At 38.9% G+C, this 18,842-nt stretch overlaps 1 protein-coding gene across 1 annotated transcript in view; it reads right to left on the bottom strand.

Moving 5' to 3' along the window:
* CARNMT1 (carnosine N-methyltransferase 1) overlaps nt 1-13,012 on the bottom strand; it is a 43,666-nt gene extending 30,654 nt beyond the window's left edge. Inside the window, exons 1-3 of the mRNA XM_063081171.1 lie at nt 12,584-13,012; nt 3,908-4,103; nt 2,899-3,062 (exon numbers count right to left, since the gene is read on the bottom strand). Coding sequence (XP_062937241.1) covers nt 2,899-3,062; nt 3,908-4,103; nt 12,584-12,837 — 614 coding nt within the window. The 5' untranslated portion in view covers nt 12,838-13,012. The remainder of the gene's footprint in view (nt 1-2,898; nt 3,063-3,907; nt 4,104-12,583) is intronic.
* Nucleotides 13,013-18,842: the final 5,830 nt, after the last annotated feature.

Here is an 18,842-nt window from a genome sequence, read left to right as displayed (position 1 = left end):
CTTCTGAACATTACTTTTTTCCCTACTTTTGTCTAGTTGATAGTCCGTGAATCAAAAAATAAAAATAAATCAACAAGAACTGGGGGTTTGGGAAGGGGAAGGGACACAACAACCCTAAAACTGAAAGCAAACAAAACAAATAAATGTACTGGTGCGGGGGGCGGGGTGGGGGAAGGCTAATGTGAACAAATCATGAAGAATATTTTTACTATATACCCTTAGTCTAGGGGGAAAAAACTGCTAGCAAATTCTGAGCTCCTTTTAGTAGGCTTCTTTTTCATAGAGGTATGGATGTAGCAAGTGTGAAACTGTTTTGTGAATACTGTAGACAACTGAGCAAATAAGTAAATGTATTGATGTCGTCGGATGCGAAGGTTCTCAAGCGGGAAAAGGTACACACAGAGAAGAGAAGAAACTAAGGAGAAGTCCTATAAAGCTGGGACTGGAATTGAGTTACCAGTATGAACCCATGATTTCTAGAGAAGCAAATGACATATTATAGTAACAACGAACATATTCAATGCCAGATCTTGGTTTCTACACTCCATTTCGCACTAAACAGAACCAGGTCCTTGGAGAAGTAGACAATTCCAGAAATGAAATAGGGAAGATACAAGATGGGCTTGACATATCTTACTGTGCCAGAAAGTAAGGAAGAACTCAAAAAAAAAAAAAGAAAAAAAAAAAAATTGAGGGTATGCTCAAAGGACATAGGAGCCAACTTGAAGAAACTCTTGTTGGCCAAATCTGAGGCACTTTGAACAATATAAAAAATAACAGGAATGGATTATAACTCCCTGAATAAAATAGGAACCATGAGTCTTTCCTGATAAGTAGTTAGATACATAGGTAGGGGAGAAGGAAAGGCTCTTCCTTACAGTAGAATGTCAGCTGATAACTGTAGAGTTAGAAAGTCACTATTCCACAACCACTATAGCACAGATTGGTTCATGCAAGAATCATCAATGGATGACAATTCTAGGCAGGAGAAAGCCTGAGGACAAGCAGTACATTAATTGCATGGTATAAGGGGGCTGGTTAGAGTGTGGTGCTGATAACAGCAAGGTCCAGGGTTTGATCCTTGTACCGGCCAGCTGCCCCCACTCACCCCCCCCAAAACAGAAAATAAATTGCATGGTCTAAAAGTGTCTCGTCAGAAATTCCTCATTAGTTGTGAGAAAGGAAATACTAACTGAACAGTAAAGAAACCAAATAACGTCTTGACTGGGTGATTAAAATTAAAATAATCAACGATGGGCTGACAGAGTTCTGTATATTTCTGGATGTGATATCTTGAAAAGAACATAATACCAATTGTGTACTATTTCCACTGGGGATATACAACTTAGATCTAACCATGAGGAAACATCAGTCTTAAAAGTCAAAAAATATTCTATTAAAAAAAACCTTTCTTTTATTCTCCAAAATGTCAATGTCATGAAAGTCAAAGAAAGGCCAAAACTGTTACAGAGTAAAGTCAGACATCACAATCAAATGCAATACAATATCCTGGATTTGATTCTAGACAGGACAGAAAAGTAAATGTTAGCAAGAACATAACAAGGTAATTTATGGGATTTGAATACAGATTATAGATTAGAATATCCTTATTCTTAAGAATAAACTCTGAAGTATTAAAATGTAAAAAAGCATGATATATACAAACTAATCTCTCAAATAGTTTAAATAATAATTTGGTGCACATGTAGTTTTAGACACACACACACATTTAAAGCAGGGGAAAGGAGGAGGAACACAGGAAGAGGAAATGATACTGCAAATGTGGTAAAATGTTAAAAATTGGTGAAGTTAGGTAAAGAGTATTTGGGAGGTCTCTGTACAATTCATGCAACTTACCTGAAATTTTGAAGTTCTTTCAAAATAAAAAGTTTAAAAAAGAGAGAGGAAACACACACACACAAGTATGTATTAAAATTCCTGGAAGGATATGCCCAAACTTAAAGTTATCAATCGGTAAGGAGGGGAATGAGATAAGGAAAAGGAGTCTCTCTACAAAGATCCTTTAAATGACAGACTGAATTCCATCCTATGGTTCTCTTTCAATATATAGCCCCTAAATCATGGGGTCTGTGGACAGAATTCACTGAGTCAATGAAGGGGATGAGAAAAAAATTACCTGTTTCATTAACCTTTAAATGGTATTTTTTCTTCAATATGAATGCAGGCAACAAACAATAGTATTTTTAGCAGTATCTGTGACTTTATCACCAATAGAAAGCACATTTATTTTCACTTCATGTTAGCTGCTGAGGTTCCTAAAATAATGTATATATCATTCAGCATTTTCATAATACATTAATTACACTTGCTGCTAGATGGTATTTAATGTGATGCATGATAAAAAGCATGTTATATCACAAATTCACTTTTTATGTATTTTGATAATCGTATTTTAAGATAATCATTTTCTTTGTAATCCTATGCATTTTATTTTATTCATTTAAGAAAGTTATTCAGAAAAGCAGACCATGGGTTTCAGACTGCCCAAGGGTTACACAACACAAAAGTCAAGAGCCTCTGCTCTAAGATATAGAGCCCTCATTTGCTTAAAAGTGTCACAATAATTAAAAGTAGCTTTTTGCTTTGCCATAAAGCAAATTATAAAAAGATACACATCACTGATAATGAATATTCAATCTAGCCTTCTTATTTAATTTCTAGAGTAATTTCCCATAAATACTAGAGCAAAAATTATTCAAAATACTAACTACAACCTCACGCAGACAAAACATCCAATAACAAATACAACACTCACACATGCAAAACACACAGGCTTGCAGCATCTATAAAAGTAAATCGAGACTGTGATATGTCTCATAGAGAAACTCAGTGCTTACAAATCTTAAAGAAATTGGTTAAAAACAAGGCACTATTTACCATCTCTCTTTTGGAAAATTTTTTAAAATTTCTTTAATGATTGGCTGGTAACAGGCATCCCGTTCTGCTTTCCCAGTTTCACTCCAGTCTCTTACAAACTGTTTCAGTGTGGATTTTAACTTATCCATGTCAAATGTAGATGCTGGCATAATCTTTCCATTCCCCTGTTTAAAAAATAGAAATCAATTAGCTTCTGAGAAAGTAACAAATTTTGAATATGGTTAAACAGACATGCTACTATGGAGCTATACAGGTGGTTTAGTGGATAAATCACTAGCCTCTCACCTCAACCGGGGTTCAATTGCAGCTTGAGATCCTAAATGAAAAGAGTGTGGTAGTCTCACTTCTACCCTCAATAGATTATGGTCCATTAATCATAAAACCACCATATAATTAAGCAGTCTTTGCTCAGGAGAGGACCAGAACTGAGCTGCTATGGAGACCGAACATCCTCTCTCTCTAGGAGAGGGAAGAAAGTCCCTCCTGGTCATGGATGGGGCAGCATGGAGAGGCTCACACTGGAGTGGCCCAACTGTATCCATCCTGTGGATACAAAAACAGGACTTCAGTTTCTATTACTGCCAGTCCCTTGAGATGTATAAGTGAAAATAATTTCTTACAGTAAAAGATGAATATCAATAAATACAAGATACTAAAAAAATATGAGTTTAGCAAGGGAAATTAATTTTATATAGCTAGTAAAGTCGTGTATAAAAATTTAAGTCACTAACCCTATATACAAGAACATTTAGAACACCATGTCAAAAGAGCATCAAAATGCCAACAATTATTTTAGTATTTAAAAAAACAAAATCAGTGAATAAATCCAGTCTCTGCCTTACTGTTCTACTAAGCCTAATCAAATGACTAAACATAAAAGTGAAAACCTTCTCTGAGCAAATGACCTGTGCAAGATTATAAAAATGAAATCCAGAGAGATAAACTAAAGACCTCAAAATCTAGAAGTTAAATCCTAAAATAAAAACAAATAGAACAAACTTTCACATACATCTTCTCCATACTCTTTATTTTCAAACATGTGTATGCAATCATTCACAATGGTCAGCAGTATTTCTTGATTATGATCAATGCATTTCCGGATCTTGTCCAAGTGAAGAAGAAACTGAGGAAGCAGTTTCTGCTGATTAGCTGGAAGTGATCGAAATTGCCTTTCTGTTCGGTTCACTCGCTCATGCATACTGGTGCTAAAACATAAAAGGTGTTTTTTTAATTGGCAAAAGAATTCTCATCAGAGGCCAATCTTATTTTAAGGTTGTCTTTCTGTATAATTATTCTCTTATTATGTTGGATACTGTCCTACCATTTATAATATTTTGGCTTCTTAAGGGATATCAACTTAGGAAGTTTTTTGTTTTTACTTTATTACAAATTCTTCTCTAAGAAACCAAACAAAAGACAAATGGATTATGACTAGTAAAAGTAAATATCTGTAGCAACGAGAAGAGAAAAAAGAGGAAACATAAAGAGGATTAATGTACAATTAGCTTATTTTTATAATTTCAATTTTAAAACTTAAAATGTTTAGCAAAACCAGCTGAATACTTTAGTTTTCTCCATCAAGTAGAGAAATGCTGCTGTGAAATTACTTTAGAATATACACAAAATGTGTTTCAAAATTAACTAAAAGCCAACCAAGCTGAATTTTTTAAAATACCATAAAAGATCTTATATAATAACAAAAGTACTCAGCAAATGAAAAATTGAAATGCTATTTGGTTTTATATGACAATATTCACAATCTGCATTGCAAAGCTTCCCAATAACTCTAAAGGTCACTCTGGGGATTACTCAGTCAAAACCAGAGAACATTTTTAAAAGTTAAATATATACTCTCAATGAAATGTCATTTTACATCAACCATGAGCAAAATTTAAAAGCCTGACTATATCAAATTTGGTGGAAAATGTAGACTAACTAGGACGCTTATACACTGATGGGTACACAAAAACAATTTGAAAAATAATTTAGTGTGGTATTTATAATATATGTTTTTTGTTTTTCATCCTCAGTTCCTGGCTCATAACTCCCATAGCCCTTATTCTAATCTTCCCTCACTTTTTTGTCTTGAAGCTGGCCATAAAGAAATTCTTTGACCTACCTTGTCTGATTGTAGGTCATAAGACCCCCATTTCAGGAGAGGTACCTTCCAAGAAGAAGGAATGTTGCACAGAGAAGCCAAGAAGAATCTAAACAAACAGGCCTTGCTGGGTTTCCCCACTCAGTCTATTAGTATTAGATCATACCCTTTTTGTCCACGTTTCAGTCATGCCCTGTGAAGAAGTTTCCATAAAAACCCAAGAGGCCTGGGTTCGGGGAACTTCCAGATAGCTGAACACATGGAGGTTCCTGGAGGGTGTCGCACTTGGTGAGGGCATGAAGCTCTCTGTCCCTTTCCCTATGCCTTGCCCTATGCATCTCCTCTTCTGTACCCTTTGTAATATCCTTTATATTAAACTGGTAAACGTGTTTCCCTGAGATCTATGAGCCGCTCTAGCAAATTAGTCAAACCCAGGAAGGAGTTGTGAGAACCCTGATTTATAGTCAGTGGGTAAGAAGCACAAGTAAAACAACCTGGGGCTTGCAATTGGCATTGGAAGTGGGGAACAGCCTTGTGGGACTAGGTCCTCAAACTTTGAGATCTGACGCTGTCTCCAGGTAGTATTGAAAGTGAACTGGAAGACACCCAGCTGGTGAATGCTACAGAACTACCTGCTTGCTGGTAGGGAGAAATCACACATTTGGTGTCACAGCCTATTGTGAGAGTTTAGGGTGAGAAACTGAGTTTGTTTCTTCCTCTCATTTAGCATTACCTAGTAAAGCTGAATATGGTACTTGCCTCATGAACTAGCAATTATACTCCTAAACATATACTCAAAAAACTCTTGCAAATGGGCACCATGAAACATAATCTTCATCACAGCACTGTTAGAAATAACATAAAAGATCTAGAAACAACCCTGAATGGAGAAACTACAGTATATATAATAGAATGCAGTGAAATAAATTATAGCTATACACAATAATATGGATAAAACTCAGGAATATAAATATTTGTTGAAAAACAAGTTGCGGGCCGAGCCCGTGGCGCACTCGGTAGCGTGCTGCGCTAGCAGCGCGGCGACGCTCCCGCCGCGGGTTCGGATCCTATATAGGAATGGCCGATGCACTCACTGGCTGAGTGCCGGTCACGAAAAAGACAAAAAAAAAAAAAAAAAAAAAAAAAAAAGAAAAACAAGTTGCACAAAAATACATAATGTACAATCCACTTTATATAAAACTAAACAATATATTGTTTAGGGATTGAACTATATGTGGAAAAACCAAAAGGAAAGCAAAAAAATGAAAATTCAGGAAGGTGATTTTCTCTGGGGGGAAAAAGGAATAAGGTAATTTAAAAAAACCCAAAAAAACTGGGTAGTAGGTTCATGGGTGTTCACCATATCATTCCCTACATTTTTTATATATAAATATTTATGTACTTATTTTAAATGTTCTTTGGCACTTACTCAATATTAAATGAAAGTGAAAAATACTTTTTTATTTGGTTGCCTAAATCTTTCTATTCATCCCAACAACTTTCATTTTCATCTTCTTATGCCAAATTACTTTCTAATTTCTGAACTGTAATAAAGAAGGTCAGAAGAAGTTCTTGACAAAACTTGAGCAAAACCTGGGGTGTTTTTAGAAGCTTGTATGTGGTAGTTTGATTGGGGGGGTCTCTTAGGGGTGATACGATGAGATCAAGTTGGCAGTGGCAGCTTGATGTTTCCTTTTTCACCCCTGGAGACGTATGTAGTGAGTCAGAAGTCAGAGAGATCTGGGTTGAAATCAGGAGAATGCCAACTATTTGCTATGTAACCCCGAGCAAGTTATTTCCCTCCACTGTGCCCCAACTGTATCATATACAAAAACAAGAAAATAAATAACAATAATAATAATAATCATAGAAGCTACCATTTATTGAGATTTCATGAATGCCAGGCACTAAACCAAGTCACTAAACATGGATTATTCTGAAAAATATCCGTAAAACCCCATGAGGTGGAATCATTTCACTCCTCTGCTTACCTGATAGGGTTTCACTGAAAATGGAACAAAATAACATACACAGAACACTTAGCACAGTGGCTTAAAACATAGTAAGCACTCAATACGTGGTAGGTATATTTAACTAATACTGTATATTCACTGTGAAAATATGAAAAATGCAGAAAAGTAAAAGTACTCAAGAAAAGAAGACTAATAATCCCTCTTCTAGAGGAAACCATTCTAACTTTTTGGCATATTTCTGTTTTGTTATTGCTTAATATAAAGTCATCTAGTACCTTTCCTTTTTTTAAATTGAATATTAACAAATTATACTTGTATATATTTATGGAGTACAAAGTGATGTTATGAAATATGAATACAACATGGGATGAATGAATCAAGCTAAAGCACATATCCATCACATCAAAGTTATCCCTTGTTCCTCCTTTCTTACTGAAACATTGTACCCTTTGACAAACACTTCCCCATCCTACCCTGCCCCCACCCCACCTCTGGTAACCACCATTCTACTCTCTATTTCTATAAGGACTGATTGTTTTAGATTCCACATGTGAGAACATGCAATGTTTGACTTTGTGGCTGGGTTATTTCATCTAGCACCTTTCTACTCAAAATGTAGTACACAGAACAGCAGATCACTTGGAAATGGTTAAGAATGCAGCATCTCAGGCCCTACCCAAGACCTACTGAATTGGAATCTGCCTTTTAACAAGTTCCACAGGTAATTCACATGCACAATAAAGTTTAAGAAGCATTTGTAATTCTCCATCTTTATCACAAGAATTTTCCCAGATCAAAAACAAGTTCTCAAATACATATAATGCAAGAACTATACTGGCTGTTCATCATTCCATCTTATGCGATCAAAATTTACTTAGCTATTTCCCAACTATTGGGCATTTAGATACTCTCACCTGCCTATACTCTTTGCATTCAAAATCTATGTATATTTTAAGGAAAAAATTGGCATAAATTCCCAAAGGGAGAATTACCAGGTCAGAAGTGTAGGTGTTTTTAAAGCTCTTGATACAATATGACTTTCAGAAAGACTATCAATTTATATTCCTATCAAGAGAGCATGACACTGAAAGGAGCCATTTAAAGTGACCACATTTACTGTCCCTCAACAGAACTGTCTATACTCCCCACCTCTCCTAAGCTTCTATACCCCGTGGGATTTTGGGAAAATCACTCTCTTTGGATTCCCCCATGCATTTCCCCTCCCCAGCAGGTTAAGATAGAATTTGTTATGCCATTTCTTCATATTTTAAAAAAAACCAACACAATGAAGTGGCCACAATAAATTAGGCAAACAGCAGAGCTGCAAGAGTTTACAATTCATTGTCAACAGGTTAAACAGCCTCACAGAACTTCCTTCCTAGTATTCCTGGGGACTAGATGCCCCACCACCTCCCTCTCACCACACTTCTAAACTCATACCCAAACTGAACCTAGCACATGCCCCACAAAAACTTGCACTCCTTCCTATACAGCTAATACCTACGGTACACCATAAATGCACCCAAGTCAAAAACTAAGGAGTCATCCTAAAATGCCTCTTCTCTTAGTCCCACAATCAATAAGCCCAGGATACTTTTTGATTCTGCTCCATAAAACTATCCACAAATTACCCTGTCTGTAATGCTCTACCTCAGGCCCCACTATGTCTCTAAAGTTTACTGAGAGGCTTGTTACCTAGGAGTACTGTTCCCAGCTGAATGCTGTCTCCAGCCTAACTCCTCCCCCACCTCCATCTCTAATCAGATGAATTCTTCTAATACTTAAGTCTCATCTTTGTCACTGCTTAATCTCCACATTTCAACATATGGAAAAAGCAAGCAATAAATGTTCAGTTCCTCTCCCAAGGCACCACTTTTGGTTCTCCATGGAGACTATTTATTACCACAGTTGCAGGGGGTTGAGGTGAGTTATAGATTGTTCAGAAGAGTTGTCAGGTCATGTTGCAGAAGTGAAATAACTACACAGCAGGATGAGATATAGCATACATATCTCTTAACTCCTAGTTTCTTAATGGTGTGCAAAGCTGTCAGTAACATACACCCACAGAGATGCTCTTAAAATAGGTGGGGTCTTACCAAAGTGGAGAACATTAGGTCCAGTCCTTACTGTACTATTATAATTGGGGCTAACTTCACTATCCTGGAAATGCTTATACTATCAATATGCTTTAAGGCAGGGGTGGACAAACTATGGCCTACTGGCTATTTGGTCATTTTTGCAGTCTTACTGGAACACAGCCACACCCCTTTGTTTACACATTGCCTTCTGCCTGGCCCTTTTAAGAAACTTTGTCAACCTTTTTTTTTTTTTAAAGATGAGAAGGGGATCTTAACCCTTGACTTGGTGTTGTTGTCAGCACCACACTCTCCCAAGTGAGCTAACTGGCCATCCCTATATAGGGATCCGAACCCATGGCTTTGGTGTTATCAGCACCACAATCTCCCTAGTGAGCCACGGGCTTGCCCTTCAATCCTGCTTTAAAGGAATGTTTACAAACATCAGACTCTCCTTGGTTCTGAACTAAGTCTGCATCAGGAGGCCACATCCTCTGGTGGAAAAAGGGAAAAGTACACTCAGTAGCCATTTTTCCTCAAGGGTATCTCTACCTCCAGCTGTCTCTAGAAAGATGGTGTCAGCAGTGACCCCCAACTCTCAATTTAGCCACCTTTCATCAGGGTGGCACCACACTGAGTCTGGGCCGAGGGCCAGGGTCATAAACTCATTCTTCTGCACTAGCTGAACTGCTCTAGGAATCCAAACAGGAAAACATACCTTATCAGAAGTAAAGCTTATCTCAATTCATTTAAAATCTTTATTAAATATCTAAGGTTAAATTGGTCTTACTAGTATCACTCCTTACTAATGCAGGGTAAAATTTTAGTGAACCATTTTGGATTTCAGGTCAGACTCCCATAACTTGATTGTATAACCCCTGGGCAAGCTGCTCACCTCTTTACAAGCCTATCTCTCATCTGTGAAGATGAGCTCTAAATATCAGTTTTTAAAATCCCACCCTAACCATTACTTCTAAAAGTAGGAATCTTCTTATTTGTATTGTGTGTGTGTGTGTGTGTGTGTGTGTGTGTGTGTGTGTGTGTGTGTGTGTGTGTGTGTGTTTCTTTTTGTTTTTTCTGAAAGTAGGAAGCTTCTGAAAAGACTTCTGATTTTTCAACTATAGTATTTCCTATGTGCTGGGGTATCTTCATTCATAACAAGAGTAGTTTTAAGGCTAGCAGTTTTGCTATTCAGCACGAATAGGCTTATACCCATTTTTACCTTAATCAATGTCATCTAAGCAAAATCTGTAGGAATCACAAAATCGGAACCTATTAGAAAGGAAAAACATTAATCAAAAGACATTTCTTGACCTATGAGCTTTAAATCTCCTTTAAATGTCACTGAAAGACATTTAGCAGTAAAACCAAACCCTCCAAAATTTGTAAGTACTTGCTAAATGTCTAAAACAGAATCGCCCATCATAACTTACTTTGATGATGAAAAGGCTTTTATATCTGCACTGTCCAATACCACAGACACTAGCTACATGTGGCTACTGAGCACTTGAAATATGGGTGGTGAGACTGAGCAACTGAATTCTAAATTTTATTAAATTTTAATTAAGTTTAAATCAAGCCAGATGTGATTAGTTGCTATAGTATTGGGCAGTACAAGTCCAAGAGATCATAAAATGTTGGAATGTAACAATCCAGAGTGTTTTCTGCTATACAATTCTTTCCCTACTCCGACCCTATAAGTGACATTTGTAAAAGCATATTTTTGATGTCACAGTATTTTCCTTACAGGAATTTGAAGTGTTTCAAGAGAGTACATACAAATAAAAAGGACCTTTTTTTTTAAACGAATTTTTCCTCAATCATCTTTACCACATTAATGTGGAAAAGAAGTGACAGAGTACAAGAAACAGTATCACCAGTAGGATACGCACAAGCACCCTTTTCTATATTGCCACACTTCAGTCTGAGTTCCAGGTCAAACCCTTCCCCACCAAAGGCCAATCCAATACTTAATCATAAATATCAATTTTAAATTGGTCCTATTAAAACTAACTACAATTACACACATCTAATTGGGTCCACTATACTCCCAAAGCATTTCCCAGTATTCCCTCCAGATTTTTCAATAGTAAAATGTGTAAAACTGTTCTGCACCTACCACTCTTACCTGTCAGCTGCCTCACCTCACTGTATGGTTCTTCCAGGCACAATTTTTGCATCAAATTCAATTCTCTGGGGTTCTGCCCTCCTCCTTCTGTTGCCTACGAAATCTGGAGAAATAAAATACCCTAACCACAAACCCCTCTTGGGCTCCATAAGTAATGCAGTCCCTTGGTTCCTATTCCTGGCCTTAATTAGTAAATTATTTCATCAAGATCTTTGAACTTCAAAAATTCCTGTCACAAATGTAATCAGATTCTAAATAACTTTAAAGTTTTATTAAGCAAGCTTCTAAATTCAGAACAGTAACAAACTGATTTAACCATCAGTCAAAAATTGGAAGACCATCTGGGAACGATGAAAGTATTTCTTTCTTACTACTTGTTTTATTTGTTAAAAATATAGCTTCAACAATATATGCCAAGTCCTGGTGACATAATTACGGATCACTCCCTGTCCTTGAAGAGGTCACAGTCAAGCAAGAGATTTATATCCATAAACAAAATAATACAAATGAGATAAACACTGTTTTTTAAAGTTTGCATAAAGCACTGTAGGAGCCCACCTAAGCGAACAGGTTTACCTGCATAGGAAGTCAAATCTGTCTAATTCCAATTGCAGCCTCAGAACAGCCAACAGTGGACTCTCAGATCCCTTAAATGAGAAAGTGTTATTTGTATCTGAAAATCCAGTTGATTAAATCCCTTTCTGATATTGCAGTTATAATTTTGTGATTAAACTTTTTAACATCTATCTAGAAGAAACGTGGAAGTCACGAAGTTGTACTGTGAAACAGGAACACAGTTAACAAGAACTCGATACACACTTGCAGAATAAAAGAACATAAAGGCGGCTCTTACTGTACCTTCTGATTTCCTACCTTAATAATCACCAAGTTTTAGAACATACTGGGACCCCCTCCGTCCTTAAACACCCACCAGTTAAAGACACTGAGCACATCATTCAATTGCTCACCACAAATGCGCATGTTATGTTCAAAGCACCAAGGGGGTTGGGGTGAAAATCTTAACTGCTCTTACAAGAACCGGCAGCAGTTTGGGAAAACACATCCCACGGCATCCCACGTGTAGGTGAACTTGGGCTCTCCACATGGTCAGCTTGGAGGACATCGAGAACACACACCGCTCACACCCAGCACTTCCGAAATTGTTAAATCGTGACTTCGGTCACCCCCACCGGCCTCCAAGCCAAACCTTTAATGGAAGGCACGAGCGCTAGTCTGATCCTGAGGTCAGAAGGCACTGGCTGAGCATGAGACGGCGCGCCGGACGCACGCGTGTGCAGGGCCGGGAGGGGCTGGGGGGCTCGAGGTGACCGGGGGGGCCCGGAGGTCAGCTCAGGCGGCCGGACGGCGGGGCTCCGACTGGCCGCGCCGGGGTCCGCCACGGGCTCCTTACCCGTAGTAGCGGAAGGCATTAATGATCTTCCAGAAGTGCTCGCGCTCGAGCCTCTCCTCCTCCTCCTCCGTGCTGCGCGCAGCCGCCGCCGCCGCCGAAACCGCCGCGGCGGAGCCCAAACGCCCGGCGGAGAACTGCACTTCCACGTCCTCGCTCCCACCACGGCCGCCGCCGCCGCCGCCGCCGCCGCCGCCTCCCCCGCAGCCCCCGGCAAGCTGAGAGGCGGGCGGCGGAGCGCGCCGCCGTCGCTGCATCGCCGCCGCGGCCCTCGGCCTGGCTCGCTTGCGTCTCGCCGCGACTGAAAGCGTCGTGGCGGCTGTTCGGCCTTCCTCTAGACGGCGCCCGCCGCGGACATGCCCCCAGCTCGCGGCGCGCTCCGCCCCCGCCGCCCTCAGGCCTCCATCCGCGCCGGGCTCCGCCAGGTCTTCTGCGCTCCCGGAACAAGCGCGCATGCGCACGCGAGGGTACGACGGTGGGCCGCGGCCGCTTGCGCTCATTCGCCCCCGGGCTTCGGCGGACGGCGCGCTGACGTCACGACGACGCTCCCGGGGGCGGGGCTAGGGGCCAGGTGTGCGGCTGAAGGAGGAGCTGCTTGGTAGAGTGGACCTGGCGCTGCTGGCACCTGGGCGCGGCCACGTGGGTGGGATTTAAGCGCGTACCAGGAGTGCTGGCTTGTGGAACCGGCGGCGGCTGAAGGCCAGCCCGAGGTGCTAGAGAAGGAGAGGAAAGTAGAAAAAGTTCGGTTTTGATGAATTTATTCGGAATTTTTATTTCAGCAAATTTGTAAAGAAAGTCTAGCATTCGTTCTAATTTAAGTTTTAATTTGTTTCCTAAAAGAATTTCCAGTTTTAATTACGTAAGGGAGGTGGCACCATCATTTTTCCAGTGTTTAGGGGCCTGGGAAGGTCCTAGTCCCTCCGTGACTGGTGATAGCAGCAGATCAGGAAAATGCAGGAACCTAATTTTATCCAGCACCCGTGCTTGGAAAGGCCATGACACCCACCAGCATTTAACGGTGGTCCTTAGCAATGCTGGACCTGACCTAACCTCTCCTTCGCCTACCTTCATTCACAGTTGGCCTCATTTCTCTCTGAGCTCAGGGCTAAAACGGTTGCCCTACCTGTATTTAATGTTATTATTAGGAAATAAATCATTCTGTTCAATTTAATCCACCACCCTGCAAATCAGTTTTACAAAATAATGGTAAAAGGGAAAGATTGTTTCATTCGGAAGAGTTAAATATGCCCAGGGACCACAAAGTCTGTTAAAAAGATATAATCATATTGAAAATGAAGTGGCTTCATATTTTCATGATTTAAGCTAATTGAAATAAAGGCTAAAAACATTATTTTGTGTTAATGTTACATTTTTTATACCAGATTTTTCTAAAATTTTAGTCTTATTTCTTAATTGTAATGGAGTAATAATGGTATAAAATTCAAAAGGAAAGTGTAAAGGTTTCTTTATCCCTGGCCCTAGCCACTTATATTCCTTCTCCAGACACACTATACCAATTCCTTGCCTGTTCTTCCACATTTTCTAATGCCTGTTTTTCTTAGAAACTGGTGTTTGGAGGTTAAGTATAAATACTGATAATATTAACCATTATTAAAATGGTTTTCATATATACACACACACAAATTATACATACAAATTGTGACATGTATTGATATAGGCTGGAATGCCACACATAAACAATCAGTTGCATACTTTTCAACAGCCTGGAAAGTATAATAAACACTTTAAAATTAATTTTATATGTAGAGACTTGCTTGGCTAGGTCTCATAACTTGGTATGTCTTAGGGACTGTGTTATTAAGGTGCTCAACTTTAAACTCAATTGTGATTTTACAGATGAGGAAACTGAAGAAACAGAGATACCAAGTGATCATCATGGGGCCACACAGTAAGTTATTGGCACTGCACCCACCCATGTCTTGTGCCTATCAGTATTTGGTTATGACTCTGAGTGTACTTTTCAAATGTTATGCTATCTAACATTTATTTATCATTTTACATTTTCAAATTGTTTTTCCTGTTTTATCACCTTATTTGTTCCTTACCTCCACTCTTTGAAGGAGGTGTTATTATTATCTTCCTTTAACAAATGATGAAACAGAGAAGTTAATTTTCCTGCCCAGGGACACATAAATAACAGAGCTGAAGTTCATTCATTCAGTTACTAATGCTTTTCAGCAAATGTGTTGATTGCCTCCTGTGTGTCTTGCACTGAGCCGAAGGGAGCTAGAAGCTGCGGAAGTATGTTTTCTTATTCTTGCTTTGCTGCATAGTAACTCTGTGGCCTGTCTGAAAAATTACTTGAAGCCTCAACTGTATTATTTCTAAAATGGACATATCACCCTATTTACAAGGTCATTGAAAGGAATAAATCAGAAAAAGAGTATGAAAGGCCTGGTGTATCAGCTCAATAAATGTTAGTTTTCTCCCTCCTTTCAGGTGTCTTTAGAATAAATTTTTAGCTTTGTTTTAAATCACTCTTCTTAGAACTTCCTTGACCTAACTTTTTTGCAGTGAGTTTCCCTTGTAGATACCTTTCCAAATCATAAAACCATTTGGGCTGAAAGCTTTGGACTTTTTTCATCAGAAGGAGGTCAGTTAATCTCCAGGAATTGTCTGAGTCTGGTGAGACAGAACACTCACATATACAAGTTACGTGAAGCGCATATATTGTTGCTTTGGGTTGAATGTCCCCCCAAAACTTAATCCCCACTGTAACTGTTGAGGGTGGGAAATTCTATTATGGTCATTGAAAGGTGGGGCCTTGAAGAGGTGATTAGATTCTAGCACCGGGCCATAATGAATAGATTAAAAATGGTGATAATGGGTGTGGTTTGGAGGGCTTTAAAAGGAGAGTGAATGAAGAGGTAAGTGTCTCTCTCTGCTCTGCCATTTTCTGCACTGGGTCACTGTTGCCACCACCAAGACCCTCACCAGATGTGTTCCCTACACTGCGGACTTCCCAGCCTCTGAAACTAAGCTATACATTTTGTTTTCTTATAAATCACTCAGTTCCAGGTAATTTTGTTGTAAACAACAGAAACGGACTAATACAATTATTTACAGATAGACAGCAAGGGACAACAGAAGCATTGTGATTTATTGTGAGTCACTCCCCTGAGGGTCAGGAAAGTTGCCCAGGGTGGATGGAGTGTCATCTGTGTGTGCCCCACTTGTAGTTGCGCTGCAGCTGAGAGGCCCTGGAAAGCAGATCACCCTGGGTTTTATATCCTGGAAGCAGCATGACACACTAGGCTGTCATGATGCTTCTAGGATATAAATGATGAAGGACACCCTGTTTCTAGGGAGGACTGGAATGGAGTCTGGGCTGTTCCAGCCAGTGCCTCCTTATCTCAGGATATTGCATTCCCAGCATATTCTACAGTTATTCTTAAGAATTTCAAGTGAGAAAAGGGGGAGATCCTCATACTGGCCATCTGCCAAAAAAATAAAAAGAGAAAAGGTGGAGAACTGGGTCAGTCCAAGGCCACTCGAGAGCTGTCATGCAAAGAGTATAGCAGTTTTTTACAAAACTGAACATGCGGTTACCATACAACCCAGCAACTGCACTCTTGGACGCTTATCCCAGAGAAGTGAAAACACGTTCACACAAAGAGCTGTACATGAAAGTTCGTAGCAGCTTTATTTTTAAATGCCAGAAATTGAAAATAACCCAAATGTCCTTCAGTGGGCGAATGGTTAAACTGTGGCACATCTGTATAGCATGGAATATTACTCGTCAATAAAAAGGAATGAGTTATTGATATATGTAATAACAGATAAATCTCAAGGGAATTATGCTGAGTGAAAAAAAGGCAGCATCAAAAGGTTACATACTTTATGACTGGATTTATATAGCATTCTTGAAATGACAGAATTACAGAGATGGAGAATAGATTAGTAGTTGCCAAGGGCTGGAGGTGGTGGAGAGGAAGGGCAGTGGCTGTATCTTTGAAAAGGTAGCTCAAGGCAACCTTGTAGTAGAACTGTTTTGTATATTGACTATAGTGGTCACATCTCACATCTACACATGAGATAAAATTGTGTAGAAATTAATATACATGCTCACATACATACAAATGAATACATATCAAACTGGTGAAATCTGAATAAGTTCAATGGATTATATAATATCAGCTTACTGATTGTGATATTGTACTTAAGTTATGCAAGATATTGCCACTGGGGGAAACTGGATGAAACGTATATGGGATCTCTCTGATTTATTTCTTACAATTGCATATGAATCTAGAATTATCTCAAAATAAGAAGTTTTTAAAATTACACATAAATGTGTAATGTCTATTTATTCTTATAGATGTATTTTTACATTTAAACGCAGAAGAAGTTTCTCAGTAAATTACTTTTCTCATTAAAAAAAAAATTGAATTATGGAAGATTTCAAACTTAAATAAAATTAGGAACAACAATATAAGGAATCCCTAATATTATATTATAACATTTCACCCAGTTTCAACAATTATCAAGAATTTACTAATCTTGTTTTATCAACCTCACTTTGTGGTTTGTTTATTAGTTTTGGCTGGGGTATTTTAAAGTACTTCCCAGACGTTCTGTTATTTTTCCCATACAAAGTACGGTGTGCATCTCTAAGAGGAATTTATAAAGATAACCACCATGCCGTTATTATCTCTATTAACAAAATTAATAAAAAGTTCTTAGTATCATCTAATACACAGTTCTTATTCAAATTTCCCCAATTGCCCCAAAGATGTCTTTTTTTTTTTTTAAACTATTATTTCCTTCTTATTTATTTATTTATTTATTTTACATTCTAAAATGTTGCACAGCAGTTGGGGGGTTGGGGGAGAAGGGAAGGCATGAGAAATAGGGCGGGAGGAGACAGAAGGTGAGGGGGGTGTGGACGAGGCTCGTGGCACCCCCCTCATTCCGGCACGAAAAATGTCTTTTTATATTTAGGTTTTTTTTTTTTTTTTTTTTTTTTTTTTTTTTTTTGTTGATATACAATGTGGTTGATTATTGTGGCCCTTTACCGAAACCACCCTCACTCCTTCCTCTCCCCCCTCCCACCCAACAATGTCCTTTCTGTTTGCTTGTGTATCAACTTCAAGGAATTGTAGTTGTTATGTCTTCTTCTTCCCCCCCCCCGGTTTTTTTGTGAGTGTGTGTGTGAATTTATTTATTTATTTTTAGCTCCCACCAATAAGTGAGAACATGTGGTATTTCTCTTTCTGTGCCTGACTTGTTTCACTTAATATGATTCTCTCAAGGTCCATCCATGTTGTTGCAAATGGCAGTATTTCATTCGTTTTTATAGCTGAGTAGTATTCCATTGTGTAGACATACCACATTTTCCGTATCCACTCATCTGATGATGGACATTTGGGCTGGTTCCAACTCTTGGCTATTGCAAAGAGTGCTGCGATGAACATTGGGGAACAGGTATACCTTCAACTTGATGATTTCCATTCCTCTGGGTATATTCCCAGCAGTGGGATAGCTGGGTCGTATGGTAGATCTATCTGCAATTGTTTGAGGAACCTCCATACCATTTTCCATAGAGGCTGCACCATTTTGCAGTCCCACCAACAATGTATGAGAGTTCCTTTTTCTCCTCAACCTTGCCAGCATTTATCGTTCAGAGTCTTTTGGGTTTTAGCCATCCTAACCGGGGTGAGATGGTATCTCAGTGTAGTTTTGATTTGCATTTCCCGGATGCTGAGTGATGTTGAGCATTTTTTCATATGTCTGTTGGCCATTTGTATATCTTCTTTAGAGAAATGCCTAATTAGCTCTTTTGCCCATTTTTTAATTGGGTTGCTTGTTTTTTTCTTGTAAAGTTGTTTGAGTTCCTTGTATATTCTGGATATTAATCTTTTGTCAGATGTATATTTTGCAAATATTTTCTCCCACTCTGTTGGTTGTCTTTTAACTCTGTTAATTGTTTCTTTTGCTGTGCAGAAGCTCTTTAGTTTGATATAATCCCATTTGTTTATTTTTCCTTTGGTTGCCCGTGCTTTTGGGGTCGTATTCATGAAGTCTCTGTCCAGTCCTATTTCCTGAAGTGTCTCACCTATGTTTTCTTTAAGAAGTTTTATAGTTGTGGGGGGTATATTTAATTCTTTAATCCATTTTGAGTTAAGTTTAGTGTATGGTGAAAGGTATGGGTCTAGTTTCATTCTCCTGCATATTGATATCCAGTTCTCCCAGCACCATTTGCTAAAGAAGCAGTCTCTTCCCCAGTGTATAGGCTTGGTGC

The sequence above is a fragment of the Cynocephalus volans genome, chromosome 16 (genome assembly GCF_027409185.1).
Source record: "Cynocephalus volans isolate mCynVol1 chromosome 16, mCynVol1.pri, whole genome shotgun sequence".
Taxonomy (NCBI): Eukaryota; Metazoa; Chordata; class Mammalia; order Dermoptera; family Cynocephalidae; genus Cynocephalus; species Cynocephalus volans.
This window is presented reverse-complemented; position numbering and strand designations above follow the sequence as displayed.